General features: G+C 46.8%; 2 protein-coding genes across 4 annotated transcripts in view; one reads left to right on the plus strand and one right to left on the minus strand.

Moving 5' to 3' along the window:
- Positions 1-310, minus strand: part of heatr5b (HEAT repeat containing 5B) — a 94,551-nt gene extending 94,241 nt beyond the window's left edge. For 2 of the 3 annotated variants that reach the window (XM_078213381.1, XM_078213383.1), the window contains exon 1: positions 188-310. The gene's annotated coding sequence lies outside the window, so the exon portion shown is untranslated. Of the gene's footprint in view, positions 1-183 lie in introns of all 3 variants that reach the window. The other variant, XM_078213382.1, reaches the window with a different exon arrangement.
- A 133-nt stretch (positions 311-443) lies between these two features.
- gpatch11 (G patch domain containing 11) lies at positions 444-18,135 on the plus strand. Its single transcript, XM_078213384.1, has 8 exons — positions 444-604; positions 5,896-6,122; positions 6,973-7,014; positions 9,142-9,262; positions 11,179-11,269; positions 13,175-13,285; positions 14,769-14,850; positions 17,250-18,135. The coding sequence occupies exons 1-8, from the start codon at positions 540-542 to the stop codon at positions 17,303-17,305; spliced, it is 795 nt and encodes a 264-aa protein (XP_078069510.1). The 5' UTR covers positions 444-539; the 3' UTR covers positions 17,306-18,135.
- The last annotated feature ends 321 nt before the right edge of the window (positions 18,136-18,456 follow it).

The following is an 18,456-nucleotide window of genomic DNA, read 5'->3' on the forward strand; positions in this document are numbered from 1 at the left end:
GATGGTGTTGGGGGGGTGGTGACCCTCTCCCCCCTCCCTCTCTCTCGGCTCTGGGCCCGGTCCCTGGCGCGGGTTGCGGCCCGGGCAGTACCGGCTGGGGGCCTTAGACAGGGCGCTGAGCGAGGCCCAGACTCCCGGGGCCGCGGTGTTCCCCCCCCCCCCGGCTGCGACCCGGATACTCACTCACCCGCTGGGCCTGGGAGCGGCTTCACCCGGGCCTCAGGCAGGGTCTGTGTGTCGCTCAGTCACCGGGCCCGGATCCCTCAGAGCGGAGCCGGCACCTCCTCAACAGCCCCTCCCCCACCCGCACAGCGAGCATGCGCAGACACCGCGCTGTCAGCCGGCCGGCTGCGCGCAGGCGCAGTTCCTAGGGCCCGTCACTCCTCCGGCCGTGCGCACTCGCAGTCCCGTCACCCTGTCGGCCGTGCGCAGGCGTTATCCCCAGGTTCCATCACCCCGCCGGCCGTGCGCAGGCGTTATCCCCAGCTTCCATCACCCCGCCGGCCGTGCGCAAGCGCAGTTCCCGGGCCGAAGGCAAGATGGCGGCCAGGCAGCAGGAGGAAGAGGAGGATGACTACATGTCGGACACTTTTGTCAATTTGCAGTAAGAGTTCAGGTCGTCTACCAAGGAGCTGAGGCTGGGGATTGTGCCGGGTCTGAGAGTGCTGTTGATGTTGAGTAGAAACAGGCCCATGCAGTGAGAGTCCTCAATCTCCATTTAGTAAACTCCCATCACACATCCCCCTCTGGCCCCATGTCCCTCATCTCTTCAATCAAACCACCCTTTGCAGTGATCTCCCCCCTTTACAATCTCCTTCTGTCTCTTCTTAAATCTGGACATGGTTTCTGCCTCACTCAGCAACCCTGGAATCAACTCCACAACTCTCTCGCTCTCTGCCTGAAGAAGTTTCTCTTGGTTTAAATCCTAACAGTTAAACTGGTATTTCAGGCCTCAAGTGATTGCAAACTGTGCTTCTAAAGTCTGAGGTCACGTACCAATCGACGCAAGAACAGCTTTTCCCTGCTGCTATCAGACTTTTGAATTGACCTACCTTATATTAAGTTGATCTTTCTATGCACCCTAGCTATGACTGTAACACTACATTCTTCACCCTCTCTATTCTTTTTCCTCTACGTACTCTGTGAATGGTATGTTTCATCTGTATAGCACGCAAGAAACAATAATTTTCACTGTTTTTGATTTGATTTATTAGTGTCACATGTATTAGTATACAGTGAAAAGTATTGTTCAGAATCATACAGTACAGCAGGAGGCCATTTGGCCCATTGAGTCTGCACCGACCACAATGTCACCCAGGCCCTATCCCCATCACCCCACGCATTTACCCTAACTAGTCCCCCTGATACTAAGGGGCAATTTAGCATGGCCAATCCGCCTAATCTTTGGATGTGGGAGGAAACCGAAGCACCCGGAGGAAACCCACACAGACACGTGGAGGATGTGCAAACTCCACACAGTCAGTGACCTTTGTGTGTTATACAAACAAAGCATAATGTTCATAAAGAAGGAAAGGAGAGAGTGCAGAATGTAGTGTTACAATCATAGGGAAGGTGATGGCCTAGTGGTATTATCACTGGGCTATTAATCCAGCAACTCAGCTAATGTTCCGGGGACCCGGGTTCGAATCCCGCCATGGCAGATGTTGGAATTTGAATTCAATAAAATGCATCTAGAATTAAGAGTCTACTAATGACCATGAAATCATTGTCGATTGTCGGAAAAACCCATCTGGTTAACTAATGTCCTTTAGGAAAGGAAATCTGCTGTCCTTACCCGGTCTGGCCAACATGTGACTCCAGAGCCACAGCAATGTTGACTCTCAACTGCCCTTGAGCAACTAGGGATGGGCAATAAATGCTGGCCAGCCAGCGATGCCTATGACCCACAGATGAATTTTTTAAAAAGCTAGGGTGTAGAGAAAAATCAACTTAATACGAGGTAGGCCCATTCAAAAGTCTGATGGCAGCAGGGAAGAAGCTGTCCTTGAGCCGGTTGGTCCATGACCTCAGACTTTTGTATCTTTTTCCCAAAGCAGAAGGTGGAAGAGAGTATGTTCGGGGTGCGTGGGGTCCTTAATTATGTTGGCTGCTTTTCCAAGGCAGCGGGAAGTGTAGACGGAGTCGATGGATGGGAGGCTGGTTAGCATGATGGACTGGGCTACATACACAACCCTTTGTAGTTTCTTGCGGTCTTGGCGACAGCAGGAGTCATATCAAGCTGTAATATAACCAGAAAGAACACTGTAAAAGTTGGTGAGAGTCGTAGCAGAAATGCCAAATTTCCTTAGCTTCCTGAGAAAGTAGAGGCGTTGGTGGGCTTTCTTAACTTTAGTGTCTGCATGGAGGAGCCAGGAGAGGTTGTTGGTGATCTGGACACCTAGAAACTTGAAGCTCTCGACCCTTTCCACTTCCTCCCCATTGATGTAGACAAGGGCATGTCCCCCACTACACTTCCTGAAGTCGATGACTATGTCATTAATGTTTCCTGTTCCACCAGAGGCCCAAACATTCTAGACCACTGTATACCAATATATGTGACAATACTAAATCAAACTTTAAAGAAAAACTACACAACGTTGAGTGGAATTGCAGTTGGTTGAATGAAGGCAGATACAAGAACTTCATTTAACAACTTCCAACATAACAAAACCAGTGCTGTCATGAAGTTAAATACTGAGATATTTGTTCCTATACTAATTTGCAGAAAGAACTTGCACTCGGATGATGTCTTTTACATTCCAAAAGATGTCATGGGCATCAATTACTTTTGATATGTAGTCTCTCTAGCTTTGTAAGTGAATATGATAGCCCTGTGCGTGCACAGACAGCTCCCATAAACAGCAGCCGGGTGGATGACCAGTTAAGCTGTTTCCGTGATGTTGAATTTTGTCCAGGGCACTGGGAGTGCTCCCTGCTTCTTATTCGAATAATGCCACTTGACAAAGTAGTATTTTTCCTGGATGTGGACAATACTGCCATTAATTGCTTGTCGTTAGTTGTAAATTGAGATGGATGACTTCTATTGGGAGCTCATGCCATAAATGTAAGGGAATAATGTGAACCTTTATATATATCACTGCTTAGGTCTCACCTAGTGATTTGTGTCCAATTCTAGGGTGCTATACTTCAGGAAGGTTATCAAGACCCTCGAGAGGGGGTTGAGGGGATTTATTATGATGATATCGATGAAAAACGTCAGTAACGCAGAGAACATGAGGTTGTAGAACAGAGATAGATTTGATTTTATTGTTACATGTATTAGCATACAGTGAAAAGTATTGTTTCTTGCAAGCTATACAGGCAAAACATACCGTTCATAGAGAAGGAAACGAGAGAGTGCAGGATGTAGTGTTACAGTCATAGCTAGGGTGTAGAGAAAGATCAACTTAATGCAAGGTAGGTCCATTTAACAGTCTGACAGCTGCAGGGAAGAAGCTGTTCTTGAGTCAGTTGGTACGTGACCTCAGACTTTTGTATCTTTTTCCCGAAGGTGGAAGAGAGAATATCTGGGGTGCGTGGGCTCCTTAATTATGCTGGCTGCTTTGCCGAGGCAGTGGGAAGTGTAGACAGAATCAATGGATGCGAGGCTGGTTTGCATGATGGATTGGGCTACATTCACGGCCTTTTGTAGTTCCTTGCTGTGTTGGGCAGATTAGGAGCCATACCAAGCTGTGATACAACCAGAAAGAATGCTTTCTATGGTGCATCTGTAAAAGTTGGTGAGAGTCGTAGCTGCCATGCCAAATTTCCTTAGTCTTCTGAGAAAGTAGAGGCGTTGGTGGGCTTTCTTAACTATAGTGTCGGCATGGGGGGACCAGGACAGGTTGTTGGAGATCTGGACACCTAAAAACTTGAAGCTGTCGACCCTTTCTACTTTGTCCCCATTGATGTAGACAGGGGTATGTTCTCCTTTATGCTTCCTGAAATCGACAACAATCCCTTTTGTTTTGTTGACATTGAGGGAGAGATTATTGTTGCCACACCAGTTCACCAGATTCTCTATCGCATTCCTGTACTCTATCTCATCATTGGGGAGATTCAGTCAAGATGTTCAGGGGAAACTTTCCGTTTATAGAATGGTCCATGACTGGAAGTCACAGATTGAAGATAATTGGTAAAACAAGCAGAGGGGACATGAGGTATTCTTTTAGCCAGCGAATTTATAGAGATCTGGAATGCCCAATCTGAAAGGCTGGTGGAAACAGATCTGGTAGCAACTTCAAAAAGGGTTAAATACGTTTAACGGGAAACATTTGAAGGGCCATGAGGAAGTTGGACTAATTCAATAGCTTTTTCAAAGAGCTGGCACAGACATGATGAACTGAATAGCTTCCCACTGTGCTCCATGATTCTGTCAGTCCAATTTCATCCTGAGCCTGTGTTGAGTTTGATCACAGCCAATGTGATAGTATAGGTGCTTCAGTTGTTCTCTGTGTCCCTACGCTAATCATGATGTGGAGATGCCGGCGTTGGACTGGGGTTAAAGTCCAACAGGTTTATTTGGCAGCAAACGCCACTAGTTTTCGGAGCGCTGCTCCTTCGTCAGGTGAGTGGGAGTTCTGTTCACAAACAGCACACAGGGCATATAAAGACACAAACTCAATTTATAGAATAATGATTGGAATGCCTTCAGGAGAACAGTGACCACGACACCACACAACCCTGCCACAGCAACCTCTGCAAGACGTGCCGGATCATTGACACGGACGCCATCATCTCATGTGAGAACACCATCCACCAGGTACACGGTACCTACTCTTGCAACTCGGCCAACGTTGTCTACCTGATACGCTGCAGGAAAGGATGTCCCGAGGCATGGTACATTGGGGAAACCATGCAGACGCTACGACAACGGATGAATGAACACCGCTTGACAATCACCAGGCAAGACTGTTCTCTTCCTGTTGGGGAACACTTCAGCGGTCATGGGCATTCGGCCTCTGATCTTCGGGTAAGCGTTCTCCAAGGCGGCCTTCACGACACACGACAGCGCAGAGTCGCTGAGCAGAGACTGATAGCCAAGTTCCACACACATGAGGATGGCCTCAACCGGGATGTTGGGTTCATGTCACACTATCTGTAACCCCCACGACTTGCCTGGACTTGCAGAATCTCACTAGCTGTCCTGTCTGGAGACAATACACATCTCTTTAACCTGTGCTCAATGCTCTCTCCACTCACATTGTCTGTACCTTTAAGACTTGATTAGCTGTAAAGACTCGCATTCCAATCATTATTCTGTAAATTGAGTTTGTGTCTTTATATGCCCTGTTTGCTGTTTGTGAACAGAACTCCCACTCACCTGGCGAAGGAGCAACGCTCTGAAAACTAGTGGCGTTTGCTACCAAATAAACCTGTTGGACTTTAACCTGGTGTTGTGAGACTTCTTACTGTCCCTATGCTAAGGCAGGTGGAACAGGCTGGGCTGCCTTCTCTTGATCGCTGCCCAACACCAGTTGGAAGTACACGTGTTCGGACATTGGGAAATGTACACCCTGGTCAAATGGCACGCAAAAGAGCGATTCTTAAAGGAACTGCTCGAGAATCACTGACACTGTTCTGAAACTGTGTCCCAGCATGGGAGGGTTAATGGATTTGAGAAGGGTAGCCATGATGTGGAGATGCCAGCGTTGGACTGGAGTGGGCACAGTAAGAAGTCTCACAACACCAGATTAAAGTCCAACAGATTTATTTGGAATCACAAGCTTTCGGAGCGCTGCTCCTTCATCAGGTCAGTGACTCCAAAAACTCGTGATTCCAAATAAACCTGTTGGACTTTAACCTGGTGTTGTGAGACTTCTTACTTTGAGAAAGGTAGGGAGAGAAATCTAGCAGTGACAATTAATGCTCATTGTGCCGTTGGTGTCCACCTAGGCAAGATGTCAAACCAGGGCTGGCGATGGTCAGAAGAGTGAAGGAAGAAATCCTGAGGAAAGATCGAGCACTGGAAATGATCCTGGAAAACAAGCAGAAGAGCAAAAAGGAAGAAGAGAAGGAGCGGCGGGAGACCATGTTACAGAGCTCATTGGGAAGTGAAAACAGGGGATTTGCATTACTTCAGAAAATGGGGTATAAAGAAGGTCGTGGTCTTGGCAAAAGTGGTATGTTTCCAATCATATTAGATTGTCTTTGAATTGTTCTCTGAGAGACGTGTCTGCTGAGAGCCACAGTTAATCAAAGCATTGAATTGTATTAAAATCCTGGGGATTTTCACAATAACTTCATTGCAGTGTTAATGTAAGCCTATTTGTGACACTAATAAATAAATTTACTTTAAAAACTTCTAATAAATGTCAGTCAAATTTAAATAATGCAGATTTCAAGATGAACCATTATTGCGTGGGAATCTCAACAGTTTGTATTTTTATACCTATAATAAAATAGTCCAAGGTACTTTGCAGACGCACTATCCGACTAAACGGAGGAGCGAGGGCACACCAGTGACGTTACTCACTTGTAGAAGCTTTCTTTTTTGCTCTGCTACATGTCACAGCTTGACCTGCTTACCCAAGAATCTCGGAAGAGGAGGAGGCCAGTCTGTCTGTCCTGTTATCACAGATAATCTGAATAATAAAACCTGGAATTAAAAACTAGTCTCGAGTCATCGTGACCATGAAACCATCCCCTACAGGGAAGGAAATCTGCCGGCCTTACCTGCTCAGTTTTGTGTGTGACTCCACACCAACGTGGTTGACTCCTAACTGCCCACTGAAATGGCCCAGCAAGCCACTCGGTTCAAGGGCAGTTAGGAATGGGCAACAAGTGTTGGCCCAGCCAGCGACGCCCACATCCCACAAAAGAATACACATTAAAAAGTTATGCCACGCATGTGTAAATTAAGAGGAAGTGACTCAGTTGCAGTGAGTACACATGGCAGCTTGACTCACTCCTCGGGAATGAACTGAAGTAGTGATAATGATTGAAATCTAAATGCAATCTTTGCTTTTGCAGGAAATGGAATTGTCGAACCTATTCCACTACAGATCAAGACAGGTAAATTCATCCCAGCTCACCATGCTGCTTTAGAAACATAGAAAACTACAGCACAAAACAGGCCCTTCGGCCCCACAAGTTGTGCCGAACATATCCCTACCTTCGAGACCTACCTATAACCCTCCATCCTATTAAGTCCCATGTACTCATCCAGGAGTCTCTTAAAAGACCCTATCGAGTTTGCCTCCACCACTACTGACGGCAGCCGATTCCACTCGCCCACCACCCTCTGTGTGAAAAACTTACCCCTAACATTGCCCCTGTACCTACCCCCCAGCACCTTAAACCTGTGTCCTCTCGTAGCAGCCATTTCCACCCTGGGAAAAAGCCTCTGAGAGTCCACCCGATCTATGCCTCTCAACATCTTATATACCTCTATTAGGTCTCCTCTCATCCTACGTCTCTCCAAGGAGAAAAGACAGAGCTCCCTCAGCCTATCCTCATAAGGCATGCCACTCACTCCAGGCAACATCCTTGTAAATCTCCTCTGCACCCTTTCAATCTTTTCCACATCCTTCCTGTAATGAGGCGACCAGAACTGAGCACAGTACTCCAAGTGGGGTCTGACGAGGGTCTTAAGGACCTCCATTCTCTTATTTCAATCGATCTGGTCCCCGGTCAGTGTAAATGTGCATTTTGAAAGCAAGATGCTCATGTTGGAGGCATTCAGATGCTGCATTTCTACCATGTAAAAGTTGTGATACAGATGGATTAAAGGGCATCATTTACAATGAGGATGAGTTACGGAGCGAGGAGAAGTAGTTGATGGTAGGAGTTGGCTGGAGAATGTATTGAAGGGGCAGAAAATGGGTTCCCCACACACGATGGGTGGGATTTTGCGGTCACGCTTGCCCCAAAACCGGAAAATCCTGCGTGAGGTTAACGGACCTTTGCATGGTTCCCCCCACCGCTCCCCCCCCCCTTCTCCCACTGCCCCCCCCCCCCCCCCCCCCCCCCCCCCCCCCCCCCGACGGGCAGCATGAGAAAATTCCCCCGATGAGTTTCATGGAAGGGATAATCTGTCGAGGCTTAAGAGAGAGGGCGGCTGGAAGAAGTTTGAGGAGGAGGTTAGGTGGATTGGCCATGCTAACTTGCCCTTTAGTGTCCGAAGGTGTATAGGCCAGATGGAGTAGCCATGGTAAATGCTTGGGGTTGCTGGGTTAGGGCTGGGCCTGGGTAAGATGCTCTTTCGGAGAGTCGGTGCGGACTCGATGGGCCGAATGGCCTCCTTCGGCACTGTAAGCACCTATGATTCTATGAGGTGATTAGGGAGCGATTGGGGCAGCTAGATTGTTTAAAGTGTTTGAGTTTGCCATAAATCCCTTCCCAGGTGTTTTTGGTATCCACTGTGCTTTGGAGCCAGGGAATGGCCATTCCCTTCTTGGTTTTGTTTTTGGTTTCCTACTCCAGCCAGATTTGTGTATTAGTAACTCTAGCGCACACGTGGAAAATGAGCAGGCTGCTGTGTACGTGGGCAGGTGCAGAGGTGAATTAGTGGGAGCAGCTCAAAGACAGAGGAATGAGGGACAACATTGATGGAGCCGTGCCCCCCGCAACCGGGGGCCGTGCCCCCGGGAGCCGTGCAGCTGTGTGGCCAGATACAGTAAGGGGTCATGAGTGGACTGAGGGCAAGTATCTATTCCCAGCAGCGAACTTGTGCTAGAGGTCTAGTGGAGACAGTGGATTGACACTGGTAAAGTGGTCCATTTGATAGGCAGTGTCCTGAAGTCCCTGTTTCTGTCAATCTCTTGAACCATTCTTGAGCATTGGGAGGAGGGAGGGAACAAGGCTGATCATCCTGTAGTAAGAACACAGGAGGCAGGCTGTGATCATGAGACAGTTGCAGAGATCAGGAACAAAATGGTTCTGTGTTGCTGGGACTGCCTGTGTATTAATTATCTTCAATTATACGCAGATAGTGGCCATTAACTGAAGATAACGTCCTTCTAAATAGGTGCTTGCTTGGAACTGCAAATAAATACTTGTAAAAGTGTGTTAAGGTATCCCCAATAAAACTCAGCAGTGCTGCAACCTGTGTTCTAAAGGGCAGCAGCATTGCTGACAGTCTGTGTGTGTGATTGACTGATGTGGCATGTTGTTGACTGAGTGGATGTTTTATCACTGCAGGACGTGGTGGAATTGGTCACGAAGCTGCTGAGAAAAGAAAAGCTGAGGAAACAACAGAACATCGCAAACGAATGTCGCAAGTGAAAAAACGGGCAGAGGAATTAGCCTTTAATGAATATAGGTACAGTAGACAGTTAAAGTTGTAAAGTTTATTTATTAGTGTCACAAGTAGGCTTATATTAACATTGCAATGAAGTTACTGTGAAAATCCCCCAGTCGCCACACTCCGGCACCTGTTCGGACTGTGGGAGGCAACCGGACGAAACCCATGCAAACACGTGGAGAATGTGATCAGCACAGTGGGTTAGCACTGTTGCCTCACAGCACCAGGGACCCGGGTTCGATTCCCGGCTTGGGTTACTGTCTGTGCAGAGTCTGCACGTTCTCCCCATGTCTCCGTGGGTTTCTTCTGGGTGCTCCGGTTTCTTCCCACAGTCCGAAAGACGTGCTGGTTAGGTGCATTGGCAATGCTAAACTCTCCCTCAGTGTACCCGAACGGGTACTGGAGTGTGGCGACTAGGGGATTTTCACAGTAACTTCATTGCAGTGTTAATATAAGCCGCCTTGTGGCACTAATAACCGTTAAAATGTGCAGACTCTTCAAAGACAGTGACCCAAGCTGGGAATCGAATCTGGATCCCAGGCACTGTGAGGCAGCTGTGCTAACCACTGTGCCACCGGGCCGTCCACACAGCTGTCTGAATCACATATATCTATTGAAAACATGATTTTGTAGAACTTGAAAATGAAGCCAAAGTGAAGTATTCAGTTTGTGAACTGTAATAATCGATTTTAAAAGCCTAAGAGTAATGTAAAGTCAAGACTTTTATCAGTTTCTGCCATTATAAATTCCTTTGTACACATTTATAATGGTAACAGCCTATGTAAACTTGGCACACTAATTATAACCATCTCAGCAGTCGGATCACTGCCTTTCCACCACTGACAGGATTGTGTTTACAAGTTCAGAATTTGCAGATGATTTAAAACTTGGGAGTATTGCCAACTGTGTGGAGAATAGTGATAGACTTCCAGACGGGCTGGTGGATTGGGCAGACAAGTGGCAGATGAAATTTAATGCAGAGAAATATGAGGTGATTCATTTTGGTAGGAAGGAGGAGAGGCAATGTAAAATGAAGGGTATGGTTGTAAAGGGGATGCAGGAGCAGAGGGACGGAGGGTGCACTAATTATTGAATATAACAGGGCAGGTGGGGAAAGTGGTTAAAAAGGAATATAGAATCCTGGGCTTTATAAATTGAGGCACAGAGGACAAATACAAGGGGTCTATGATAAACCTTTATAAAACTCTGATTTTCCCTCAATTCTGAGCAAGTAAAAAGTGATGGGAATTCTCCTGAGAGGCTGCTCTTGGGTTACCCAGATTTTTAACACTTCTCCTTTGAAAACCATACTTTCATTTGTCTAAGCCCTAAGCAGTGGCATCGTGATACTGCCAATGGACTAGTAATCCAGAGACCCAGGGTAAGATCTGGGGACCCGGATTCGAATCCCACCACGGCAGATGGTGGAATTTGAATTCAATAAAAAAATATCTGGAATTAAGAATCTACTGATGACCATGAAACCATTGTCGATTGTCGGAAAAACCCCTCTGGTTCACTAATGTCCTTTAGGGAAGGAAATCTGCCGCCCTTACCCGGTCTGGCCTACATGTGACTCCAGAGCCACAGCAATGTGGTTGACTCTTAAACGCCCTCTGAAACGGAGGGCAGTTAGGGATGGGCAATAAATGCTGGCCCACAAATGAATATTTTTAAATGCACTGCAATCTGTCCTTAAAACTCTGTCTCCTCTTTAAATCATTGCTTGAAACTTACCCCCTTCAGCAAACATTTTGTCACCTATCCTAATATCTCTTTATGTGGCTTGGTGCAAATTCTGTTTGTTGATGCTCCTGTCAAGCACCCTTGGGACATTGTTAAGTATGTTAAAGGAATTATTTAAATTCAGTTATTGAACGTTGCATTGTTCAGTTTTGTTTGTGCTCATAAAAATGTTCCTTCTGACCTCCCAGGCTGCACGTCAGACAGAAAAAGGATCAACGTCAGATGGAAGGAGATCTAAGGAAGAGCCAGCTGGCCTGTCAACAGCTGGATACACAGAAGGTATCCCAGCTAACTTTCACCATAGGAAGAGAGGAGACCATTCAGCCCCTGAGGCCGAGATCACGCCAGATCCATGTTTCAATTCCATTTATCCTTCTTAATTCCATATCCTTTGATAGGCTAAACCAACAAAGAAAATTCGATCTCTGCTTTGCAGGCTACAATTGACTTTCAGTGTTGCTAATCTTTTGGGAGAGAGTGCAGATTTCCAATTCCCTTAGTGTGGCAAATGTGCTTCCTGATTTCCCTCCTGAAAGGCTTGACTCTAATTTTAGTTTCTTTTTTTATTCATTTGTGGGACCTGGGCGTCGCTGGCTGGCCAGCATTTATTGCCCGCCCCTAGTTGCCCTTGAAAAACTGGTGGTGCTGCACTGCCTTCTTGAATCCCTCAATCCATGTTCTGTGGGTTGACCCACAATGCCGTTAGAGGGGGCATTCCAGGATTTTGACCCAGCGACTGTGAAGGAACGGTGATATATTTCCAAGTCAGGATGGTGAGTGGCTTGGAGGGGAACTTGCAGGTGGTGGTGTTCCCCTGTATCTGCTGCCCTTGTCCTTCTAGATAGAAGTGGTCATGGGTTTGGAAGGTGCTGTCTAAGGATCTTTGGTGAATTGCTGCAGTGTATCTTATAGATGGTACACATTGCTGCTACTGAGCGTCGGTGGTGGAGGGAGTGGATGTTTGTAGATGTGGTGCCAATCAAGCAGGCTGCTTTGTCCTGGATGGTGTCAAGCTTCTTTAGTGTTGTTGGAGCTGCACCCATCCAGGCAAGTGGGGAGTATTCCATCACACTCCTGACTTGTGCCTTGCAGAGAGAGGACAGGCTTTGGGGAGTCAGGAGGTGAGTTACTCACCGCAGTATTCCGAGTCAAATGATGTCCCTTCATCCTTGATTTCTGCAGTAGAAGAAATGGTATCTCTGTATCTACCCTACCGAAGCCTTGTAACACAAAGACCGAAACCTGACCTTCCCTCAGACTTGTCTAAGTTAATGCACCCTGGGTCATAATTTAGTTTAATCCCCTCTGCCTGGTAGCATTCTGGTGAATCTGCACCAAACTACCTCAATAAATACATTTTAAAAACCATCTAAATCATTGTCCTCGGCATCCAATGCAAAGAGTTCTTCAAATTAATTCTGAGTCACTTTAGCTGTGGCACCACCGTGAGGGTCCTGCTCTGGATTAGATGTGACGTTTTCAGTTTCAGATTCAACCCTCCACAATAAATCATCCTCTCTATCAATTGAATGTGCTATTCCGCATGTTTTAAACCATCTGATGACAGTTGCTGCATTAATAACGGTGGCACAGCAGTTAGCACTGCTGCTTCACTGCACCAGGGACCCGGATTCAATTCCAGTCTTGGGAGACTGTGTGGAGTTTTCACATCCTGTGGGTGTTTCCTCTGGGTGCTCCAGTTTCCTCCAAAGATGCCACATAGGTGGATTAGCCATGGTAAATGCGCAGAGTTATGGGGATAGTGCAGGGGAGGGCCTGGGTAAGATGTACTTTTGCAGAGTTGGTGCAGACTTAGAATCATAGAATCCCTACAGTGCGGAAGGAGGCCATTCAGCCCATCGAGCCTGCACCGACAACAATCCCACTCAGGCCCTATCCCCGTAACCCCACACATTTACCCTGCCAATCCCCCTGACACCAAGGGACAACTTAGCACGGCCAATCTACCTAACCTGCACATCTTTGGACTGTGGGAGGAAACCGGAGCACCCAGGAAACCCACACAGACACGGGGAGAATGTGCAGGCTCCACAGTGACCTGAGGCCGGAATGGGCTGAATGGCCTCCTCCTGCAATGTAGGGTTTCTATAGATGTGAGTACACAGAGACTTAAGTTTGTTCAAAGCAATGTTATTAAATGTCCTCATTTACTGTCATGCGCAGGGTGTAGATGTCCCACAGGAACCATGGTATTGGTTGTCCACTCCAGTTGAAGATGATGGAACGGAGGAGGAAGAAGAATCAAGCGAGTGGGATGATAAAGCAGTTCCCACAGTACGAAGTTTTTGCTTCATCAGTTTACATTATAGACTATGTTTATAAATCGTGTGCAATAATTAATAGGCGGTGCTAAAAAATTACCTTGTGAAATCATCTTTCCCGGTCGGTTAACTTTGCAGGTTGAACATTTAATATCTGCTGAGCAACCCAGAGACTTGCATGGTCAACTCTGGTATGTGGGTTTCTGCCTCATGGGGCCATTAAAAGCATCATTAGTGAACTGTGAAGCAACAAGCTTGCCTTGTGAGTGGGTGAACCATACAGCTTGGGGTTTGCCAAGTCTGATGTCTGGGCCACTAGAATTTGCAGATGTGTTCAGTCCCAGCAAGGTGCGGAAAGTGGCTTCTGCCTCCCTTGTCATTCCAGAACATTAGGGGAAGAAGTGGTTAGGAAGTTAGGTTAGGTACATCTTGAATCATAGAAGGAGTGCAGAAGGAGGCCATTCGGCCCATCAGGTCTGCACCAACAACAATCCCACCCAGGCCCTATCCCCATACCCCACATATTCACCCTGCTAACCCCTCTAACCTACACATCCCGGGACATTAAGGGGCAATTTAGCATGGCCAATGCTCCTAACCCACATCTCTTTGGACCTTGGATGCAGCATTCTCTGCATCAGAGCAGTCATGATGTGGAGATGCCGGCGTTGGACTGGGGTAAACACAGTAAGAAGTTTAACAACACCAGGTTAAAGTCCAACAGGTTTATTTGGTAGCAAAAGCCACACAAGCTTTCGGAGCTGCAAGCCCCTTCTTCAGGTGAGTGGGAATTCTGTTCACAAACAGAGCTTATAAAAGACACAACCTCAATTTACATGAATAATGGTTGGAATGCGAATACTTACAACTAATCAAGTCTTTAAGAAACAAAACAACGTGAGTGGAGAGAGCATCAAGACAGGCTAAAAAGATGTGTATTGTCTCCAGACAAGACAGCCAGTGCAGTAACAGAGCACTCCCACTCACCTGAAGAAGGGGCTCAGAGCCTCGAAAGCTTGTGTGGCTTTTGCTACCAAATAAACCTGTTGGACTTTAACCTGGTGTTGTTAAACTTCTTACTGAATTCCTTTTAAGCCCTTGATTACTTGCGTAGGTTGTTGCCATTATCCCATCCTGTGTGATTCACACTGCCTGAGGCTCTCAGGCCTCTTGCCTCACTATGATGCAGGGGAATGCAGAGGATTACCACACCTGACGCAAGAGAAGGCAGTGTATTTTTTTTACATTTGGAGTGCAGGAATATAAGAAGTTATATCTGGAACAGGCAAAAGGCCAAGTTATCACCTCTGCAACAGGCAAAGGCAGTGTGTTACCACATCTGGAGCACAGGAACTGCAGTCTATTACCACATCTGGAGCACAGGAATGAGGTGAATGACCAGGTCTGGATTGCAGGAACACAGTGGGGTTTAGGGGTTATAGTTTTATTCACAGTGGTTAGCTTTGTTCACTGAAATGATGTTTTCTGATTTTCAGACTGAGGAAAAGCTGCTGAATTTGACCAGCTATCTCAGACGGAAATACTTCTACTGTGTCTGGTGTGCGGTTTCTTACCAAGGTAGAGACACAGTGCCCGTCTTCAGAATCTTTTGTCGATGAGTGCATGAGTTCATTCCCATTCTGCAAGAGCGAAATAAGACCATAAGACATAGGAGCAGAATTAGGCCACTCGGCCCATCGAGTCTGCCCCGCCATTCAATCATGACTGATATTTTTCTCATCCCCATTCTCCTGCCTTTTCCCCATAACCCCTGATCCCCTTATGAATCAAGAATCTATCTATCTCTGTCTTAAAGACACTCAATGACCTGGCCTTCACAGCCTTCTGCGGCAAAGAGTTCCACAGATTCACCACTCTCTGGCTGAAGAAATTTCTCCTCATCTCTGTTTTAAAGGGTCGTCCCTTTAGCCTGAGGTTGTGCCCTCTGGTTCTAGTTTTTCCTACTAGTGGAAGCATCCTCTCCATGTCCACTCTATCCAGGCTTCGTAGTATCCTGTAAGTTTCAGTAAGATCCCCCCCTCATCCTTCTAAACTCCAACGAGTACAGATCCAGAGTCCTCAACTGTTCCTCATACAACAAGTTCTTCATTCCAGGGATCATTCTTGTGAACTTCCCCTGGACCCTTTCCAAGGCCAGCACATCCTTCCTTAGATACGGGAGGCCCAAAACTGCTCACAATGCTCCAAATGGGGTCTGACCAGAGCCTTATACAGCCTCAGAAGTACATCCCTGTTCTTGTATTCTAGCCCTCTCGACATGAACGCTAACATTGCATTTGCCTTCCTAACTGCCGATTGAACCTGCAGGTTAACCTTAAGAGAATCTTGAACAAGGACTCCCAAGTCTCCCAAGTCCCTTTGTGCTTCTGATTTCCTAAGCATTTCCCCATTTAGAAAATAGTCTGTGCCTCCATTCCTCCTTCCAAAGTGCATAACCTCACACTGTGACACCTCGACACCCATGTGTTGGCCCATGTGGTTAACTTTAATATTGAGTGGATTTCCTATAAGCGTCCCTTCTGGAACATTTGAAATAAAATGTTCCCAGTCACAAAAACATCACTCAGCCCATTAAAAGCCCAGTCGCAGTGCTCTCTCTTTTTCGGTATCTAATTGCATTTCAACTATCCCTCAGGTTTTTCTTTGGCAAATACCCCAAAGCAGTTTTTTTTTAAGATCGAGTTCTTCCTGATACACGTTTTAAATCTACTCTTTTGAAATCTATTCTTTAGGGGCAGCACGGTGGCACAGCGGTTACCACTGCTGCCTCAGAGCTCTAGGGACCCGGTTTCGATTCCCGGCTTGGGTCACTGTCTGTGTGGAGTCTGCACATTCTCTCCGTGTCTGCGTGGGTTTCCTCCGGGTGCTCCAGTTTCTTCTCACAGTCCAAAGATGTGCAGGTTAGGTTGATTGGCCATGCTAAATTGACCCTAGTGTCGGGGGATCAACAGGGTAAATATGTGGGGTTACAGGAATAGGGCCTGGGTGGGATTGTGGTTGGTGCAGACTCGATGGGCTGAGTGGCCTCCTTCTGCACTGTAGGATTCTACAATTCTAAAAGGTGAGGCTTGCATTTATGTCACATCTTACACAAACTCCGAATACCCTGAAGCAATTTGCGGCAAATTAATTGCTTTTTTGGAGTATGGCCATCATTGTTTTGTAGAGTTTAAGCAGCTGACTGCATGGCTATCAGTGGTGGGGGGGGGAGAAGGGGAAGTGGGTGCACAAGAGACTAGAATCAGAGGGAAACAGCAATCTCTGGGCTATGGAGCAGAAGTTAACAGGTCCCCTTCTGTGCTCTGGACATTTCCAATGCTACTGTCTTCACCTCCCCCCGCCCCTTCCCCAACCCCCCTTCCCTCAACCTTTAAAATTTGCCACAGGACGTAGACTAGGCCAGCATTTATTGCCTGTCCCTCGAGAGGGTGTTGGTGAGCTGCTGCCTTGCACCGCTGCAGCCCATGTGGTGAAGCTACACCCACAGTGCGTTAGGGAATTCCAGGGTTTTGATCTCGCAACAGTGAATTTAAAAAAAAATTAGTGTCGCAAGTAGTCTTACATTAACACTGCAATGAAGTCACTGTGAAAATCCCCTAGTCGCCACACTCTGGTGCCTGTTTGGGTACACTGAGGGAGAATTTAGCATGGCCGACGCACCTAACCAGCACGTCTTTCGGACTGTGGGAGGAAACCGGAGCACCCGGAGGAAACCCACACAGATGCAAACCCACAGAGAATGTGCAGACTCCACATAGACGGTGACTCGAAACCGGAATTGAACCCTGACCCTGGCGCTGTGAGGCAGCAGCGCTAACCACCATGCCACCCCCAGACTGCACAGGCTGGGACATCATGAGGTTGTGAAAAGCACTGCCATCTTTTTTTCTCTTCTCCTCATTAAAAATCTAATCAATCTCGGTTTTGATGTTGTTGTTGTTTCTGACTTGTTGCAGATGAGGAGGACTTATCTGATAACTGCCCTGGGGACTGTGCTGCCGACCACAGCTGACCGACCTTGGCCCAGTGCAGAACAGTAATGGCGTCGCTCGTGCTCTCTTCAGAGCCAGTCTGCTGTAACTGGAACGGACTGAATGCAAAATTCAGTTGCCAATTTGAACTTGAATGTTGGTTGTGGCAGCGTGCGTTCCGTCTTGTACTCGAAGATATCCGATGCCACTTCTCCAGTGATCGTGGCCGTCTCTCACCTTTGCGAGCTTCTTAACTGAATGGCAACTGTACATATAAAATATTCACGCTTCTGTTACTTTGTTTTTGTATATTTATTGATCTGTATTAAGTGTGGCTTTGTTTGCCTGAGAACAACTCGCTTCTGAACTTTTGCTGGGTCCCCTTGGAAACAATACATTTAGTGTGGACCAAAGCCTGTTCAGTCAATCCCGGCAAGGTGTGTACTCGGTCAGAAATGAAGTTGGATGTCTGTGTAAAGGTATGCGTAGGAAAAGTGGAAAGGTTGAAAAGGTAAGATTTTTTTATTTTCACTCTTGCATATCTGTGGGTTTGTTTATCGATAGGCTGAAATTAGGAACATAGATATAATGTTTTTTTAATTTAGTCTGTGACCGAGGTCGAGCAGAGCACAATTATAACTGGGTGTGAAATTCAGGTTCCTGATTAATGAGCTTTCAGTTTGTATTGATTGTAAAGGGTAAAACCTGGTGTGTGATGGACACCTACTGGGCTCAGGATTAATATATTGGGTGTTTGTGCAGTTTTTGACCTCCCCTGCAGACTTGCTTCTAGACTCTACTGTATTCCCGACTGCTCTTTTGCAGTTCCTGTTTGCTTGTGTATTGCAAATAAACACCTGTTCACGTTTCATATCTTTTGTGATCTAGTTGTGACATTGAATAGTGACACAGTGACGATGTATTACACAGCCGATGCTATAGTTAAGAAAGCCCACCGATGCCTTTCTCAGGAGGCTAAAGGAAATTTGGCATGTCCACTACGACTCCCTCCAATTTCCTACAGATAGGAAGCGTTCTTTCTGGTTGTATCACAGCTTGGTATGGCTCCTGCTCTGCCCAAGACCGCAATGAACTACAAAGCGTTGTGAATGTAGCCCAATCCATCACGCAAACCAGCCTCGCATCCACTGACTCCGTCTACACTTCCGCTGCGTCGGAAAAGCAGCCAGCA

Source organism: Mustelus asterias, chromosome 5 (assembly GCF_964213995.1).
Source record: "Mustelus asterias chromosome 5, sMusAst1.hap1.1, whole genome shotgun sequence".
In the NCBI taxonomy this organism is placed as follows: domain Eukaryota; kingdom Metazoa; phylum Chordata; class Chondrichthyes; order Carcharhiniformes; family Triakidae; genus Mustelus; species Mustelus asterias.